General features: G+C 40.3%; 2 protein-coding genes across 10 annotated transcripts in view; both read left to right on the top strand.

Annotated features, from left to right (window-relative positions):
* The window catches only part of LOC118404509 (brefeldin A-inhibited guanine nucleotide-exchange protein 1-like), a 30,544-nt gene extending 16,778 nt beyond the window's left edge, over positions 1-13,766 (top strand). For 3 of the 7 annotated variants that reach the window (XM_035803646.1, XM_035803638.1, XM_035803628.1), the window contains exons 17-39: positions 10-94; positions 210-375; positions 643-800; positions 1,366-1,494; positions 1,671-1,829; positions 2,272-2,392; positions 2,676-2,816; positions 3,217-3,386; positions 3,863-4,072; positions 4,412-4,653; positions 5,086-5,253; positions 5,723-5,852; positions 6,283-6,418; positions 6,736-6,874; positions 7,188-7,266; positions 7,535-7,694; positions 7,919-8,061; positions 8,162-8,339; positions 9,250-9,303; positions 9,910-9,996; positions 10,981-11,119; positions 11,624-11,741; positions 11,942-13,766. In XM_035803646.1, coding sequence (XP_035659539.1) covers positions 10-94; positions 210-375; positions 643-800; positions 1,366-1,494; positions 1,671-1,829; positions 2,272-2,392; positions 2,676-2,816; positions 3,217-3,386; positions 3,863-4,072; positions 4,412-4,653; positions 5,086-5,253; positions 5,723-5,852; positions 6,283-6,418; positions 6,736-6,874; positions 7,188-7,266; positions 7,535-7,694; positions 7,919-8,061; positions 8,162-8,339; positions 9,250-9,303; positions 9,910-9,996; positions 10,981-11,119; positions 11,624-11,741; positions 11,942-12,091 — 3,262 coding nt within the window. In that variant the 3' untranslated portion in view covers positions 12,092-13,766. The remainder of the gene's footprint in view (positions 1-9; positions 95-209; positions 376-642; positions 801-1,365; positions 1,495-1,670; positions 1,830-2,271; positions 2,393-2,675; positions 2,817-3,216; positions 3,387-3,862; positions 4,073-4,411; positions 4,654-5,085; positions 5,254-5,722; positions 5,853-6,282; positions 6,419-6,735; positions 6,875-7,187; positions 7,267-7,534; positions 7,695-7,918; positions 8,062-8,161; positions 8,340-9,249; positions 9,304-9,909; positions 9,997-10,980; positions 11,120-11,623; positions 11,742-11,941) is intronic. The other 4 variants (XM_035803681.1, XM_035803672.1, XM_035803654.1 and 1 more) reach the window with 3 other exon arrangements.
* A 1,049-nt stretch (positions 13,767-14,815) lies between these two features.
* LOC118410015 (5-formyltetrahydrofolate cyclo-ligase-like) overlaps positions 14,816-18,323 on the top strand; it is a 7,684-nt gene continuing 4,176 nt past the window's right edge. For all 3 annotated transcript variants that reach the window (XM_035811466.1, XM_035811465.1, XM_035811464.1), the window contains exon 1: positions 14,816-15,000. In XM_035811466.1, the coding sequence (XP_035667359.1) occupies positions 14,881-15,000 (120 nt within the window). In that variant the 5' untranslated portion in view covers positions 14,816-14,880. The remainder of the gene's footprint in view (positions 15,001-18,323) is intronic.

Genomic DNA, 18,323 nt, shown 5'->3' with positions numbered 1-18,323 from the left:
TCTCCACAGCTTAGCCATATTTGCCAGTGCTGACACTGCCTATGTGTTGGCTTACTCCATCATCATGCTGACTACTGACCTCCACAGTGCCCAGGTTAGTCAATATCTGTGTTTAGTAGCATTTTCTATTGCTCACTTCTCTGTATAAGCATTTAACCTTTTTTTGTGGTGTAAGACAAATGCTTAACTGCATGGACCTTTTTTTACAGGTCAAAAGAAAGATGACCAAAGAAGATTACATCAAGATCAACAGGGGCATCAATGACAGCAAGGATCTGCCAGAAGAGTACCTATCTGCCATTTATGATGAGATAGCAGGGAACAAAATTTCCATGAAAGAACATGTCAGGGCCCCAGGGCCCAAGCCTATGGCAGGTATGTTGTACCTAATGTTTTGGAGTTTTTTTGGCACCACCTCTGGTGGAGCTGATTGACATGTTGGGCACCATTGGTAATGTCAGCTTTTGTGGTGAGCTCTACACTGCAGACACACATTCTGTCTTACATGGCATAGTAACAGTTTGTCTCAACTTGAAATACCTTTTCCATCCTAACATGAACTTAACACCCCTTTATCGTAAATCAATTTGTAGTATCATGGCACATGTAAATTTTACCAATTATTGTTTGTATTTCATACAGCAAAAGATGTCCAGACTGAGAAGCAACGCAAGCTTTTGTACAATATGGAGATGGAGAATATGGAGAAAACTGCCAAGGCTTTGATGGAAAGTGTCAGCCATGTCCAAACAAACTTCACCTCTGCCACACATTTTGAACATGTCAGGCCCATGTTCAAGGTCAGTACATAGATTCAGATTTATGCCAAAAAACCTTAAGGATTTCCCAAAAAATGTCAACATGGTTTGAAAAAATTTTTTGATTTTTCAGTTCTCAACCAACAACTGCTACTGGGCATCATTATAATCCATAATGTTACATATCCTGGGTACCATCCGATTTGTAAGTGTAATGTACCGCACAATTCAGCCTTCAAGGCTGCAAAGTTGTACAAATAAACCATTCTGATTTTGATTCTCTGATTCTGATTTCTACTGGCGCTCCTTACACTTGTGAGTGTAAGGAGCCCCGGTAGAAATCGGATGGCACCCAGGCTAAATGTTACATGGAAGTTCTCTACAAAATGTAAATATTGGATATGTAAGTGTAGAGAATGAAAGGTTACTAATAAAGTAACTAATAAAGGATAATATAATGTTACTAATGTTACTAATAAAGGTGTTAGTCCAAAATGCTCTGTATGGTTACGACAGTGCTCACCTACATTATGGAACAGGACCATTAAATACTTGAAAGAGCCAAGCCATGTGTCTCAGTTGCTCATGTGAAACGTGTTGTTTTCAGATGGTGTGGACACCATTCCTGGCAGCCTTTAGTGTAGGACTGCAGGACTGTGATGACACAGAAATAGCCAACCTCTGTCTGGATGGCATCAGATGTGCAATAAGGATTGCCTGTATCTTCAATATGGAGGTAGGCATATGATAACAGATAAATAATAGTTATACATTAACTTAACACATTCATGTTTTTGAAACTCAGAATATCGTAAGTCTACTTAACTTTTACATTTGATATACTGATTTTTTTCAGTAGAGAGCCTTATTGTAAATTTCAATGATGTTATATCTTATATTAACTTTTTCCAGCTTGAGAGAGATGCCTATGTTCAAGCGCTGGCCAGGTTCACGTTGTTGACTGCAAACGCAGAGATTACTGAGATGAAGACCAAAAACATCAACACCATCAAAACCTTAATCACAGTGGCCCACACCGATGGTAACTACCTGGGCAAGTCCTGGCTAGAGGTGAGTCATTTGATGGGTGGGAATTAAGAGTTAAAGAGATATGTTAGACACTGTTAGAAGCTGTAACCTGTAAAAACATTATCAGGGCCCCTACCGAAACATTGCTGAATTTAGAGTCAACCGGGACCCACCCAAGCCAAAAACGTTTGGCACTCAGAGTCTGGGACCTACTCGAAAGTAAAAGAAACGAAACAAGTACCATAAACTACCCAGTGGGTATACCAGTTTGGAAATGTGACTAGTATGACTATACTATAGACTGTACTATAGACTGAACTATAGATATTGATAGATCTAGTCTTATACATGTACATCCTCAAACAAAATCTTAAAACTATAATTAAGAGGGGACCCATCCCACTACAAAGCCTGCAATTATGGCAGTAAATTGATTTGATAAGTTGATGTTATTTACTAATTGAAACTAATTGTTTGGTTTCAGATACTGAAATGCATCTCCCAGTTGGAGCTTGCACAGCTCATAGGTACAGGAGTGAGACCTCGGATGATTGGTGGAGGGAACAGTAAGGGACACCAGGACACAGTCGACTCATTAGAACCTGGTGGGGATTTTTATTTTACAAAGTCTGATAGATTTTTATTGCCTACTTTGATATGACTGATTTTTCAGGTGTACCTCAACAAGGTTTATACCATAAACCAGTAATTTTCTGAAAATCCAAATGTTTCTTTGAGATATATTTGTATGTTGAGATCTTCAAAATCTTCTTTTTCCTGTCAATATATTGTAGAAGTGTATTGTGCTTGGTACCTAAAGTTCCTTTCAGATCAAACATCAGAGCAACAGTATGATTGTGTTTTTCTGTGTCACATTTGATGATATAGGGTTTAGAACAGCAGGACTGGTGGACAAACAGAAGATGGCATCCTTCCAGGAGTCGATGGGAGAGACCAGCTCCCAGAGCGTGGTGGTCGCTGTGGACAGGATCTTCACTGGATCCACCAGATTAGATGGAAACGCTGTTGGTAAGAGTCAGGCTTTCATTGTGGAATACTGGTAGTACATTTTGAGTGGAGATAGCTTATGAATGGTACATTTTTGCAGAGGGTGCATTCTAGAAGAGCTTACTTTTTTTTTACAGTAGTAAGTTTAGAACAAGTTTAGAATAGATGATTTTGTACAGTGGTAAGGCTGCATGAATAGAGGAGGTGTGGGGAGAATATCCTGCATTTGCCTTCAAATGTTGGATGTCTACTTCTCAAGACTCAGATTTGTACTATATACATATCACTTTGGTAAGACAATTTCGTCATCATGGATACGTTGCTTGTATAATATTTTTACAATATACACTACTAGTACAATTGTATTGGTAGACATTCCTGTAAAGGTGTTGAAGTTCATGGTACAATGTTTGTCTCACAGTACATTTTGTGACGGCCTTGTGCCTGGTGTCTACGGATGAGCTGTCATCCCCCACCCACCCCCGCATGTTCAGCTTACAGAAGATTGTGGAGATCTCCTATTACAACATGGGGCGTATCAGGCTGCAGTGGTCCAGACTGTGGCAAGTCCTGGGAGAACATTTCAACAGGGTAGGATGCTTCAAACCTTTTACTAATGGGGATGTTCCCTAACAACCTTTTACTAACGTGAAGTCTTCAAAGCTCAAAGAAGTTTTGGCTGTGCCTCAGGGTAGAGCCTCCTTCTGTTCAGTCAATTTGAATATCATATGTTGTCTAAGATTTTACTTGCAATTTGGAAAAAAAAAACTTTCCACTGCTGTTTCTTGCTCACAACAATCTTGCCCTTATTATCCTGTGTTGTCATATTGCATACAAGAACTATGATGCAAAATTTTGCAATTTGCCTCATAGCATCGTCTCATTTTTTTTACTTTAAGTCCTGCTACCTCGATAACTTATAGTTCATGATCATAATACAAACCCTATTTTGAATTACTACTAGTAGACACTTGCCATTTAAAATACTATTCAAATGTGCTGTAAACCACCTGTAAATAACTGTAAACAAGGTTTTTATTCCTAAACTTTTCTATCTGTTCTTGTAGTGTGGGTGCCATCAGAATGAGGATGTATCGTTCTTTGCGGTGGACTCCCTTCGCCAGTTGTCCATGAAATTTCTGGAGAGAGGAGAATTGCCCAACTTCCGCTTCCAGAAGGATTTCTTGCGGCCTTTTGAATACATCATGAAACGGAACAAATCCCCAACCATCAGGGACATGGTGGTTCGATGTGTGGCTCAGATGGTCAATTCACAGGTACTGTTCCCTTTCTGTTCTTTCTATCGTAACAAGTAAATTCTTCTGATGTTATAGTTGGATTTCTATTAGTCTTTGTATAGATGTTTTATGATTTTGTGTCTGCACCCAAGGCCCTTTGAAAGCCATTTTCTCTGCTTAGGACTCAGCAGTTACATGTATGGGAGAGAGTGAAATATACATACATACCAATGGCCCTAGCCCCCAGCTGCAGTGCTTGTATGTCTGTGTGGCCCAAATGGGCTTCAACCCAATATATCATATGGTGTGGGAAGGACTTGAAAGACAATAATCAGTAAACAGAAGAAATGTTTTAAGATGTTTTGTTATTCTTCACAGGCCCCCAACATCAAATCAGGGTGGAAGAACATCTTCTCCGTCTTTCACTTGGCTGCAGCTGATTCAGACGAGGGTATTGTTGAGTTGGCTTTCCAGACCACTGGGAAGATCATATCCAGCATTTTTGAACAGTATTTCTATGCTGTGATTGACTCCTTCCAAGATGCCGTGAAGTGTCTGTCAGAATTTGCGTGCAACGCTGCCTTCCCAGACACCAGTATGGAGGCCATCCGTCTAATAAGGTAAGAATGAAAGATCTTTGCGCTTTTGGCAGTACCTCAGGGGTGGAGCCAATATGTATTTATCTAGTCCATGACTGTGATACATAGCCACTAGACTACCAGATCATGTTGTAATACTTGATACTGTCTTGGATTCAGATCCCAACCTTGTGTTTCAACACTTCAAAATGGGGTAGGGGATGTTCCTAAGCAACCTTCATAAATCTTGCTTCTGGTTTTGGGTCAGTCAGTCCCATCAGTGAGTTGATATTGTCTGGAGCATTGTAGAAGAGATGCTGTATCAGGTTTAATCCACATCCTTGAATTGGCTTTCGGGTCTACTTGCTTGTTGATTATTGAACAAAGAAATTGCATTTTCAACAGATTTTTAATAGAGAGATTACTGTATAAATGAATGCCTTCCTTTCTCCTCCTTGTCTTGCTATGCTGTAGGAGCTGTGCCAAGTACGTGGCTGACAGACCACAGGCATTCCGTGAACATGGAGGTGACTTGGAACTCAACGTGTCTGAGGAGGACAGGGTGTGGGTGAAGGGCTGGTTCCCTGTGCTGTTTGACCTGTCCTGTGTCATCAATAGGTGTAAACTGGATGTCAGAACAAGGTGAGTGGCAGAAACCAACAGGTTCAACAGGTCATGAACAGAAACTTAGAACATTCAAGTCAAGAAAACTGGCCTTGACATCAGGTTGAATCAGGTGCTAAATTGGCTGCTAGTGAAGAAGAGCTGCTGAAAGGACTGCTAGCTCCACTTTGGAGAACAAATTTTGAGCACTATGCCTTGGTTTCAGAAAGGAGTGGTTGTTATACAAAGCACCTCTCTATGTTCAAATTAAAGATCGTGTTCACAAAGAGTGTTTGACCATTCCAGTCATTCCAAGTCTTCAAATTAGTTTGTTATTTCATTGCATCTCTTTGTTCTCTTACTGTTCCTTTGCCATCTGGCTTCTGCTTAGCCTCCATACTTGACATTGTAACACTTATCCTGATTATTTTGCAGTTCCTCCAATTACCACTAGGTGGATGCCAGAAGATTGCAAAACATCATCTTTCCCTTTTCCATTAATTTTCAGAGCGTTGACTGTAATGTTTGAAGTGATGAAAACCTACGGCCACACATTCCACCAGCACTGGTGGCAGGACCTCTTCAGGATCGTCTTCAGGATTTTTGACAACATGAAGCTGCCAGAACAGCAGCCAGAGGTCAGTGGGCTCATGTCAACTAATGGGAAATCATTTACTTCCTATTCCCAACCATATAATACTGTAAATTCTGGATGTACTGACTAGATCTGGACATTCTAGATATTAGGTTCTTACTTTGCTATGGATAGAAAATAGCTGTTGTTACAGTAGTTACATGTAGAGTATGACAGTCTTTGACACAGAAGATGTCAATTAAATAATGTCATTTGAAGTACTGTTGAAATAAAAGTTTTCATTTTAGGAAAAAGTCCTTGTGTACTGTATGGAGGATGAACAAGTAACTTGGAAATCTTGAGCTGTACTGTAAGCCTTGTGCACACTATGAAGTATCTTTAACATTTGTTGTGAAGAAGAATTTGTTGATGATGGCTATATATAGACACATATGAAAGATGATCTAATGTATATGACTCGTTTATGGTTTCAGAAAGCAGAATGGATGACGACCACGTGTAACCATGCCCTGTACGCCATCAGTGACGTGTTCACACAGTATTTTGATATCCTGTGTGATATTCTCCTGAGTGACCTGTTCTCTCAGTTACACTGGTGTGTGAAGCAAGGTCAGTGTACAGATACTCCTTGTTTAGTGAAATCAATGACAGCATGCAGCCTATAACATGCAGGGAAATTTTAGAATTTTAGAAAATATGAACAAAGTACAATTCTAGAGATAGATGATTTCAGGGTGGTGTAATGAATATTAAGAATTTACTCATTTTCACCTGCTAGAATAAGGAGGTGTTAATTGCCTTAGCCAAGTGCACAACATTGGTATCTACAATGTCATGTACTAGGGGATTTGAACGAACAACCTAACCTTCAGGCTTCTATGATACTGCCATTATGATAAACCATAATAATGCTCTGTTTACTATAGACAATGAACAGCTTGCCAGGTCTGGCACTAACTGCCTAGAAAACATGGTCATCTCGAATGGCAACAAGTTCACTGCGGAGACTTGGGACAAAACATGTAACCTCATGCTGGACATTTTCAAGACAACGATACCTCATGCGTAAGTGTCATTTTTTTCATAATTAATGTAAATTCATTTATGTAGCACTGAAATTGAACGATACATTGAAAATCAAGATCTGTGTGTCTTGAGTTCGAGGTTAAACCATCTTAGCAGAATTGAAGACAGCATACGTTTGCAGTGTGATGAGTTTGCTGTGAGACATTACTGTAGCAACCTTGAACTGTTAAATTTTGAGGACATGCTTACATTACAAGGCACAGTAAGCACAATACTTTTATCATGGCTAAATGGACGCAACACAAATTACTTTCATTCTAGGAAACATAATCTTCCTAATTTTTCCCTACAGGTTGTTGACATGGAAACCTGGAGGTCCTGAATCAGAGCCCCCCTCCCCCTCCACTACCAAGTCATTACAGGACAGCCAGGTAAGATATGGGGCATATTCTTTTTGATGTTATAAATCTTTTGGAACTGTTAAGCCTTTTAGAAACCTGATAGCCCAAGCTCACTAAACAAACAAAATTTGCAATTAAAAAATCACAGTATAGTTTGATCTTTTTTTAACGAGTTTTCACAGTGCTCACTAAATTCTGCTCACTGTAGCAGCATGTCTTATTCCTAAATCAGAAACATCAAGCTTTGGCAAGTTTGACTAACTGACTTAATCTTGCTTTTTCCTGCTGATTTTCTTAGCTGGACACCCAGTCACAGAAGTCCCTCAGCATGCAAAGTTCTGTGGATGTAGGGGACCTTGGAAATGAGGAGCGACGAGGCAGTCAGCAGAGTCTGACCAGCGTAGGCAGCGAAGGGTCGCGCGGGCAACGTGAGAGACGGCCAACGGGAGAGCGGCAAAGTTAGTGTAACATCTGTTGTCTGTGCTCCTCAATGTTCTATATGAGTTGTTGGTGTCTGAATATGTAGATGTGTTATATAAGATGAATTAAGCACTACTATTCATTTTCATACACAGTCCTAGATAAAGCTGGTTCCACCCCCTAGGCATCGCCAAAGAATTGTTACAGAAGTCAGTGTCAGAAGACATCCACACTGCTCAAATCTATTATGTCTTTCATGTAGGATCGTCTGTTGACCATAAGCTGTTTGCTGGGCTGCTGATTAAGTGTGTGGTGCAGTTGGAACTGATCCAGACCATCGACAACATTGTATTCTTCCCTGCCACCAGTCGCAGAGAAGATGCAGCCAACATGGCAGCGGCACAGGTAAGTAATAAGAGAGAGTTCAATCATACAAATCTTTTCTTTTGGCAGGTTTCTCCCCTCTTCTGGAATAATATAAGATTTGATTTTTGTTCCTTTGTAGAGTCACAACCCTAACATGCCTGATGATGACCATGACACGCTTCACGAGGACCAGGGAATGTACGACCGTCTGACGTCCCAGCAACTCTTCCTGCTGCTGGACTGCCTGCTGGAGTCCCACAAGTTTGCCAAGGCCTTCAATTCTAACAATGAACAGAGAACTGCGCTCTGGAAAGCAGGTGAGTTTGTTAATCTTAGCAGACCGAAAAAAATTTTCTGTTAGAAATTTTAGCAGTAATTCTACAAACATCTCTGCAAATACCCAATTTCCCAATAAATGGACCTTTTACTATGATCTTCCTGCATGATCCCTATTTATGGGCTTCTTACATTCTTACATTACATTGGACCACTTATATGTTACCATTACACTTGGATGACACATAATGTAACATTTATAGAGTTAGTTGATTGTTGTATTTTCCAAACCTTGTACATTCACATTGTATGCCGATGTTTTAGTCCACACTCTGTTAGATTAAATGCAAAGTTCTAATATTCTAGCTAATATGCAAAAAGGAGACAATTTTGTACAAATTGAATCCCATGGTCAGACTAATATAAAAGCAGATCAGGGTTCGACAGGTGTTGTCTTGCCTTGTGATGACTATATTAATGCCAAGTTTCTAAATTACTCCATTGCCCAGCTTAGATTGGCTTGGCAGTATAGAGCAGCTTTCTTAACATATCAGGATTCTGGAATTGTGAATTTCTCAGTAGTCAAAATGAACCATATGTCATTCATCCCTCTTGTCTGTTGGATTCTGCTAACCTTAAAATTCTGCCCTGAATATGCTATCTCACTGCATGTGCAATAGTGATGCATTGTGGTCAAAGTTCAAGGTCCCTCAGTTATGAACTGTTCCTTGTCTAGATGTATGATCACATGGATGTGTACTTTAAAGGGGCCTTAACCTATGACCTTACCCCAAATCCCCTGTACTTGTCTGCTAGTTATATATTTGCTCACTTGCTAACATGCACACAGTGCCTTTTGACAGTATACGATGTCTCGAATAATTCTGCTTAAAACAACTGCCAAAGCTGTCGCTGTCAAAATTGATGTGTTCTGTACATTTTTCTTTTCAGAGCTCTTTGTTTCTGTCAGTCATATGTTGAAGTATACAGACCTTTGTTCCATAGGTAAAGATTTCTTGTATATATTGACTAAAACACATGCATTTTGTTGTCCAGTGTGTGTTGCTAGTTATGATGCAGCATGTAGTCTGTTGGCCCCACCCTATTGTGTCTGCCAGTCTGTTGTGCCAGATACTGATTGCTGTAGATACACAGAACTGTGTGTGGCTTGCCAGTAGGATATGCCAGAGGAGTGAGGATGCTGCCACAAAATGAAATAAAAATATATGTAGTTCAGTCTACAGTCTTAGATATAAAGTAAAGCTCTTGTTCCATTTTAAAAGACCTTGTCATTGTTTTGTAATGACACTGTTGCAGCATGGTATAAGTCCTTGTGCCTTTTGCTCTAAGCACTAATTTGATAATTTTGATAAATGTAGTTGCACCAATTTAAATTCTAAGACAAAGAGAAGACTGTACAGGTCTAAGATCTTTCCATTTCCAGGCATACTTCCCTCTCATACATACCCTATGTGATGTCCAATTGCAGTTCTGTGTGTCATGATGGTAGTCAGTCTCTGGCCTCACCAGAGCTTGTTGAGACTACAACACCACAGACAGTGGTCCCAGATGTATGTGTGAACTGTATATTTGGTTATTTTCTCCCACCAGTCAGTTTAAGTGGCATGGAAGGACACTTTACCAACCTGTTGGATCTGCACTACGACATGAATGAGCGATCTCCCTGGGAATGTGCTGGTAGTCATAAACACACTCCAAATTTTACCTCCCTCTCTGCTTGTCACGTCGTGGTCACTAAGCACATGTTTGCACGTTGGGGATATCTAAACTGTACACAAAAAGTTGGGTACTTGATTTCGGTGAATCATATCTCAATTTCTTCTGTCAGTTGCATTGTATTATCATTGAAAAGCTTTTTGTTGCCCTTTACAATGATACCCCATTTGTTCTGATCAACATTGATGCATTGAGCACCAAGGTTACTAATGTGAGTAGGATGCAAAAAAGTGAGTGCCGAAATTCCCATTGTTGAATTTTGAAGAATTTTGGCACATCTATTTTGTGTCATGCTAGCATAGTCAGCTCTGTTGTTCAACCTTTAAATGTAGGGTCAGGACGGATTTGGTATCATTGAGGAGGGAGATAAATAACCTTTCCTTAATGTCACATACAAAAATGAAATAGAAATGGAGATATGACTGGTCAAGTTTCCCAACATTTTGTGTCAAGTGTAGAAGGGGAAAGGGCTCTAAGCTAGTTTGTAGGGTGCTTAACAATATTGTGTCCTTGTTTTGCTCACTAACCTATTCCACTCTTTGAGTCAGACTTATTTTCTATGCTGACTACATTAAGTGCTTCTTTAGAACAGTATGTAGGTTTTCTCTTCATGTGTCATTGACAAAGAAAAAGGTGTTCTTCAATAGATTTGTTACATTTAGAATGGGTGTTAAAATTGGAGTAAAGGAATATTTTTGTTCAAATTTCTAATACTGAGTGTACCTGTATCTAAAACATTGATCGAAAAAGTGCATCCAATACAGTACCAAGGATCATCACAATGGCAATGAAAATTATTCTGGCCATGGTTTCTATACCTGATTGTTTCCAGGGTACGCTGTGCCTGGTTGCATGGTAGTTGGTGGTCATACCTCACTCACAACAGTGTCCTAAGGAACACATTTTCATAACCAAAAATGCTGTTATTCTTGTGACTTGATACAGGGTTCAAGGGCAAGTCCAAGCCCAACTTGCTGAAGCAGGAGACCACAAGTCTGGCATGTTCCTTGCGGATCCTGTTCAGAATGTACTATGATGAGAAGAGAAGAGACTTCTGGCCTGCAGTACAGGAGAGACTGCTGAAGTAGGTTAAACTTGATGTCCAATCATTATACCTGATGGAATCATTTTGCATTAAACGTTGACTTGACTATGTGTACATAAATACTTAGGAGTTATCCTGCCCCTCCCCTAAATGTTGCATATGGGGAAGGCCATTTACTTTAGCAATTTTCCTTCGTGGTCATGTATTGAGTCACAAATTTGTGCAAGTCACTCAACCTACAGAGTGAAAATAGAATGCACAGTATACCACTCCATGTTGTTTGGGCTTAACTGCCATCTTTCACATACTGGCTTGGTAGCCTAGTGGTTAGGGTTTTTGACTCTGAATCTGAAGGTTCTGTGTTCAAATCCCCAGTAGGTACAGATGTTGCTCTACCAGGAAAGGCACTTTGTACCAATTTCCACACTGGTCCCAAGTAGAAATGAGTACATGTATATATACCTAGGAGCATCAGACTCCTCTCTATTGGAACATTAGCTGAAGTCCCAAGAACCCACATTGATGTTTGTTGTGTATCCATAGTGTATGTGGAGATGCCCTGGACTACTTCCTGCAGCTGGGCTCAGACAGCCACAGGGATGCCTGGACCTCCCTGCTCATCCTGTTCCTCACCAGGCTCAACAAAATGGACGAGGACAGGGTAAGGAGATTTTATTGGTCCATCAGATCCTAAAGTACGGTATTAGGGAACAATTGGTTTGTGATATTGTAATTCTGTTAGCTGTTGGATTTATATAAAAACAATTTCTGTTTCTTATTATTAAAGGATTCAGATATTTTGCTTGATTCAGGCACTTTGCATGTATGTATTTCATTTTTTTTCCCTCCACTCTTCCATAGTTCCGTGTGCATGCAGCAAGGTACTACGTCCCTCTGTGTGATGCCATGGTGTTCGAACTGAAACCAGAGTTACGCTTCATCATGAGGAAATTTTTCCAGCGAGTTGCTCCAGCGTTTGGCATCACACCTCATGCAGAACCTTCCGAGTAGTTAGGCATAGAAGAAAAGACGGTTTATATAATCGTTCAATCATAGTGGAGTTATTGGCGACGCCTGCTTTGTGGGAAACTTGTGCCATTTGATGCAGACTAAAGGCAGAGGACCTTTTCAAGTAGTCTTTCTTTTATTCCATAGGACCTTGTACCACGTTCAGGTTCTTGCTTGATTAATGATAATTGTTTATATCACAAAATAGCAAAATCACTGAGGTTTTGAAAATGAAAGGCACTTAGAGAAGATGTAAATACAATTTACAATGTGTAATAAAATTGGTTTAGGATACAGTGTTTTCTGTTAAAAGGCTGATTGCATTCAATTCTCAAATAGAAGATTTATTTTCATTGTTACTTTGAGTTGGACACATGTTTGTCAATTCTTTACTGTATTATATCAAAAGAACATTATGTCCATTGAATCAAATTAGATTGGACAAAATTCCATTGATCAAAATGTGTCAACCTTAAAGGTGATTATGGTAAAAACAGTCTTCAATTTGAGAATCTCTTGCTATCCTGTACTTTAGAAGATTATAGCATAGACTATGGTAGTATAGTACCTCTGATATTTCCTCCCTAGCATTAGTAGTAAATGTTTATATACTGGATGAACGTGGAAAGGTGATTTTACCAGATGTTTACATGTACATGTATGTTTCAGGTCTTTATTATGTCAATGGGTTTACTGCTTTATCCTAGGAATTTTGTCCTGGAAATTGTTGTGCAATTTTCACCTTGATGGAATCTGTATATCAAGAATCAACATTTAAGCAGTAGAAATATTAGAATAGAATACAGTAGCTGTCAAGTCCACAATGGCCTGAGGAAAATTGCATTTTGTTGATGTGCTATTTCATTATATGATCTAAAAGAAGTGAGTTGTGCAACGAAATTAGATGTATTTCTGTGAAGAAAAAATTCTATACTGACCTTACTTGTGAGATTTGGAAGATGATGGTATGAAGTTACCTGCTGAATTTGTATACTATACCTACTAGGTTCATAATGCCCCTGGAATGGCAAATTGACTGGATAAAATTAAAAGTAAAGGTCTTTCTGCATGCTCTCTAATGAGGAAACTAGTAGTGCAGCTACCATTTTTATCCAGAGGTACATTTTACCCAATACTACTGATGTAACAAACTGTTCAGTCTCCAATACTGCATAATAGCAATTATAATGGTACAGCTGTAAACTTTTTAAAAGTACTGCTGTCAACAGTGGCAACTCATGTACACATATTCCCAAAGACAGAAACTTTCTGAAGATAACATGGTCCTCAATATTTCTTTTAAAAAATCAGATAACATGCTTTGATTATGTTTTAGAGACACCGTGTTTTGACATTTTGATGTTTTTGGTAACCATCTGATTGCAGTAAGCATATGGTACACCAGAAAATGAAAAATGTATACTTTTGATTCTCATAAAGCCAGTACACACATCACATAATGATCACAAATAACCACATTGGTAACTGGACCACATGTACACCTCCCTGTTGAGATGGATGACTTTGATGCTGTTGAGTAATTTTACTCTGGAAATTGAGAGATTGTGTAATATGCAAAGTATGACATGTACTTGCACAACTTCACTTCATAAATCTAGCTATTGGGTGAGATGTGTAATTTACATTGTACATTTATTAAAAAGGAAAACAGAACGTATAGTTCCCATGGGCTTGTGGTTTATTGCTGGTTTGTGTACCAGCGTATGGATGAAATTAAGCATCGGGGACAGGTGTGTTTGCCTGTGTGTGGATGGTGTTGATCAATAGGGGCAGGTGTGTTTGCCAGCGTGTGGTAGGAGTTCAGCACCAAGGACATGTTAGTGTGTGGATGGAGTTCAGAAGGACAGCTATGTTCGGCTGTGTGTGGATTGTGTCCAGGTATAGGAGTATTTATTTTTTGTGTGAATAGTGTTCAGCACCAAGGACAGGTGTGTTCATCTGAGTGTGCGTGGTGTTCAGCACCAAGGACAGGTATGTTTTGTGTCTATGCCCGCCAATATGGACACAATAGCTTGCCGCATCAATATTACACCACATCAAAGTGTTTTTGCCTGGCCGGGTAGTTCAGGGAACGAAAAGCATGATATGAGTGAGTTTCTGATGTCATCTTTTAATGCACTGTCCTATATCCACAATGCAGGGATTATATTATTATAATTTGGGTATAAAAGATAGCAGACACGTACAGAATGTATTACCCATATCATAACATAGAGGATATATAAGATGGAGATTAATTTGCATCATTGATTCAAGAGAGATAAACACGGTTCCACCATCTTTTCTGAAAGGGCTGGCTGTACGCGGAAATTAGTCGGACAGTCAGGAAGAAGACGCAGCCTCGGGCATCGACCTGCCCACATCCTGTTGTAATCATTAATAGCAACCCTTTCTGTGTCTGAAAGGTAGGTACTGTAACATTTGGAAGACCATCAGTTGACAGGCTAACTGTAGCTGAAACTAGTCTACGACCTGCACATGTCGAAGAAGAAAACGTTGACTGTCATATTTGTGTGGAATTGATAGATTAAAAAAGCGGGCTAGCTGTCTGGTCAGTATTATCACCCGCCTGAACAAAATGATTTACCATTTGGGCTAGGTCAATAGACACCAAAACGGCTACCACCATGATTGGCCGTTGATTCGATATTGTTCTTGCTACAGAGAACCTGTGAAAACAAGCTGACACCCATACATCTGCTTGAAGATAGACACTGCGCGGCTATTACGACACCGTCGCAAACTGGGTCGGTCCATAGTTGGGGAAAAACATGGCGGCGCTAGGTGCGGTCCACGCAGCCAAAAAAGTTCTACGGAAAGAAATCAAGGCAAGGCTGGCAGCGATGACCGAAGAGGAGAAGTACAGACAATCTGAAATTCTTACTCAAAGGGTGAGTTGCATATGCAGCGTCTGAAATAGCTATAAAGGCGTGAAAAGGGAATTTCCGTCGCGTGTCGTGTCGCACCAACCTTTTTGACGTCATGGTCACACCCCCAGCACACCCCCACCTCAGGTGTTGATGCTAATGTCATAACATGGTGAGCATACAAACCAAGGACCTTTTTATTGAACCGCCTTGGTGATAACGTTACCAAGGAGCTTTAGGACGTTTTGGTCACACTATCCAATTTGCTGTCCATTATGATATTTTATTGTCTAAAAATATCTGGAAAAGAGCCGCGGTTATAGTATGCATAATAGCCTGGGTACCATTCTCCGCTGGTCGGCTCTGGGGTGCTTTACCCGACCCAGTGTGCTTTAAGCACCGACCTTCATCTGTCAGCCTGTCTGATTAGCTGCCCTTTGAGATTTCGCCGCTAAAGCTTGTAGCCGGTCTTGCAGGATTTTAGAACACCAGTGGGAGTCAAATAATCGACAAAACATACCTCTTTGTAGCGAAATGGACTATTGATTTGAGTATCATTCATTCGCATGTTTTCTCCTACTGAATCAGGTCCAGGTTCAGGTCCTGACCTGGACCTGATCCTCCGGGCCTGAACTGGACCTGAATATTCGGTACCCACCCCTAGTTACCAGGCTAAGTATTCATCTGAGAGAATGTGACCTACGTGTAATGAAGAAGCTTTTATCAAAAGCTTGATAAAAGCTCCTTGGTGTAACGTTAACTGTTAGATCCACAGATTATGTGTGTTTGTATACATGTAACTATTAGCCTGATTAAATCTCGCTTATAGCAGCCCGCCCAACATCTGCCAGGCCCCCTAGAAGGGGTCCGAGGCCAGTTACAGCCCTGGACAGCAGAGTTTGCGTAACACAGACTATATAACTATAAGGCCATGTTGATGTTTACCTATATAATGTTACATTTAGTAGACATGATACATAATTTCCACCAAATACTGTAGATGTAACTTTAGCTTTATAGGGAATGTAGAATTCTAGGACTCATATGATTGAACCCACTCAATACGCGACAATCCAATCTCGTTGGGAGGTCTCGCGAGACTGTAATCTGGCCGCGCGCGCGCGTGATTTGACAGTCGGACGGTAACAGCCTTCAGCAGCCCGCGGCTAACAATGGCTTCTCCCAACATCGACTCGATCGAGTCAACTTCAGAGATTCGTTGTGCTATTATTTGGCAACATCCGCCGGTAAATCGGCATGCCATGAGTAGATAATATTGTTGTGAACCTATGGACTCGATATCGTGCTGTAAATTTGCAAATTTCTGGTCATTTTCACAATTTTTGCAGGCGGTTTATGCTTGCTTGTCGCGAGAAAAACGTGCATATAGGGGCGTCGCCTTACTTGAAGTTACTCGGATAAGTTTGGCTCAAGCCGTAAAAATATCCCACAAAAGCTTACAAGTACCATTATTGGATCCTTGTAGATCCAAACTCGTAAGACTTTCGGCGATTTTGACCGTAAATTAGTCGATGGCAACATGTCGACTTTGGGAGTTTACGCGTACGTGAGTTGGGGAGGGGGGCGTGTTTCCGCGTATATGCGTTCGTTTTGATCAAGGCGGAGTCACTTTTCCGACTATGATTTCAGTTTTCGCCGGATGAAACTCCACAAAAACGTGCACATATCGATGTAGGGTCCTTCTGGGTAGAAATCTAGCATCATTTTGGCGGCTTTGTGGCCGACTTTTTTGGTTAACTTAATATGTAACGAGTGGGTGTGTCTGCAAATGTATAACGTTTGGCATTTGCTGTTCTTTTTCAGATCAAAGCGTCGCGATCGAAATTCACATCATCAGGGAAATACTGCAAAGCCTATGGATGCAATAGCCGTCAGTCCAAGTGTGTCAATGAAGAGAAAGTGCCAACATGCATAGTATTTTTCGAGATCCCCCCAAATGTACTTGATGATAACACGTTACTTAAGCACTGAGCTTGTCTGGTAAAAAGACAGCTCGGAAGGGATAATTTCACCATGAATATGAAATTAGAAATGTGCGTTTTTTATACTTTTTAACGGGAAATGTGTACATCTACTGCATGTATTTCCAGTAACGCATTCGTGTATTCATTGTGTCCCCATTCAAAGAAAGGACTCACGCTAAAATAGACAGTCCAGAATAAGACATTTTTCTTAACAAAGGTAGACAGCAGTGCAGCACTCAAGACGTCACACAGGTACCACCAGCAAGTGCAAGGGAATGTCTATTGCTGTAACTTAAATTGGGCGGACTTCGTTGTCTACTTTGGCAGGGATAATTTATTCTGCGAACGAATTAAAGTAGACTCAGAATGGCAGAAGAAGAATATCCCAAAGCTTGACCACTTTCACAAAACAGCCATACTACCGGAGCTGTTCACTCAAAGAGCCAAAGGAGGTAAGAAACTCTATGGTATGTATGAAGAAAGACTGATTGTTGATGCAGAGTGTCCAGACCACTGCATCAGCAGAATACAGTGGACTACTATGTATAGCACAGGGAAGTGGACACCTTACCTGTCTTAGGTCTGAGTAGGACGATGTCTCATTAGTTGCAAAAATTATGCCACACAAAAACAGTTAGAGATGTTGAAAGTTCACATTTTAATACAATGTACATTTGAATGATTATGTGTATGAAGCATTACCATTTCCCAAAAGTATTACTTATCGGATGCTTATTTTCGTCAATACTGTAAATTCTGTGAGAACTTGTCTATCATTTGGAAAAAAACACTAATGATATCTCAAAAGCAATTTAATCTAATTCTCAAAAGCATGAGTTGCAAAGCTCTACGAGATCGAGTAAGAACATATGTTAAGACATCTTTTATAAAACTTAAAATACGGCTATTGCATCCATATGATTTGCAGTATTTCCCTGATGATGTGAATTTCGATCGCGACGCGTTGATCTGAAAAAGAACAGCAAATGCCAAATGTTATACATTTGCAGACACACGGCCCACTCATCACGTATGAAGTTAACCAATAAAAAGTTGCCCACAAAGCCGCCGAAACCATGCTAGATTTCTACCCAGAAGGACCCTACATCGATGTCTTCACGTTTTTGTGGCCTGGAGTTTCATCCGGCGAAAACTAAAATCATAGACATAGTCGGAAAAGTGACTCCGTCTTGATCAAAACGAACACATATACACGGAAACACGCCCCCCTCCCCAACTCACGTACGCGTAAACTCCCAAAGTCCGATCTGTTGCCATCGACTAATTTACGGTCAAAATCGCCGAAAGTCTTACGAGTTTGGATCTACAAGGATCCAATAATGGTACTTGTAAGCTTTTGTG

The sequence above is a fragment of the Branchiostoma floridae genome, chromosome 2, assembly GCF_000003815.2.
Source record: "Branchiostoma floridae strain S238N-H82 chromosome 2, Bfl_VNyyK, whole genome shotgun sequence".
Taxonomy (NCBI): Eukaryota; Metazoa; Chordata; class Leptocardii; order Amphioxiformes; family Branchiostomatidae; genus Branchiostoma; species Branchiostoma floridae.
Note: the sequence above shows the minus strand (reverse complement) of the source record. Positions and strands in the feature narration are given on the sequence as shown.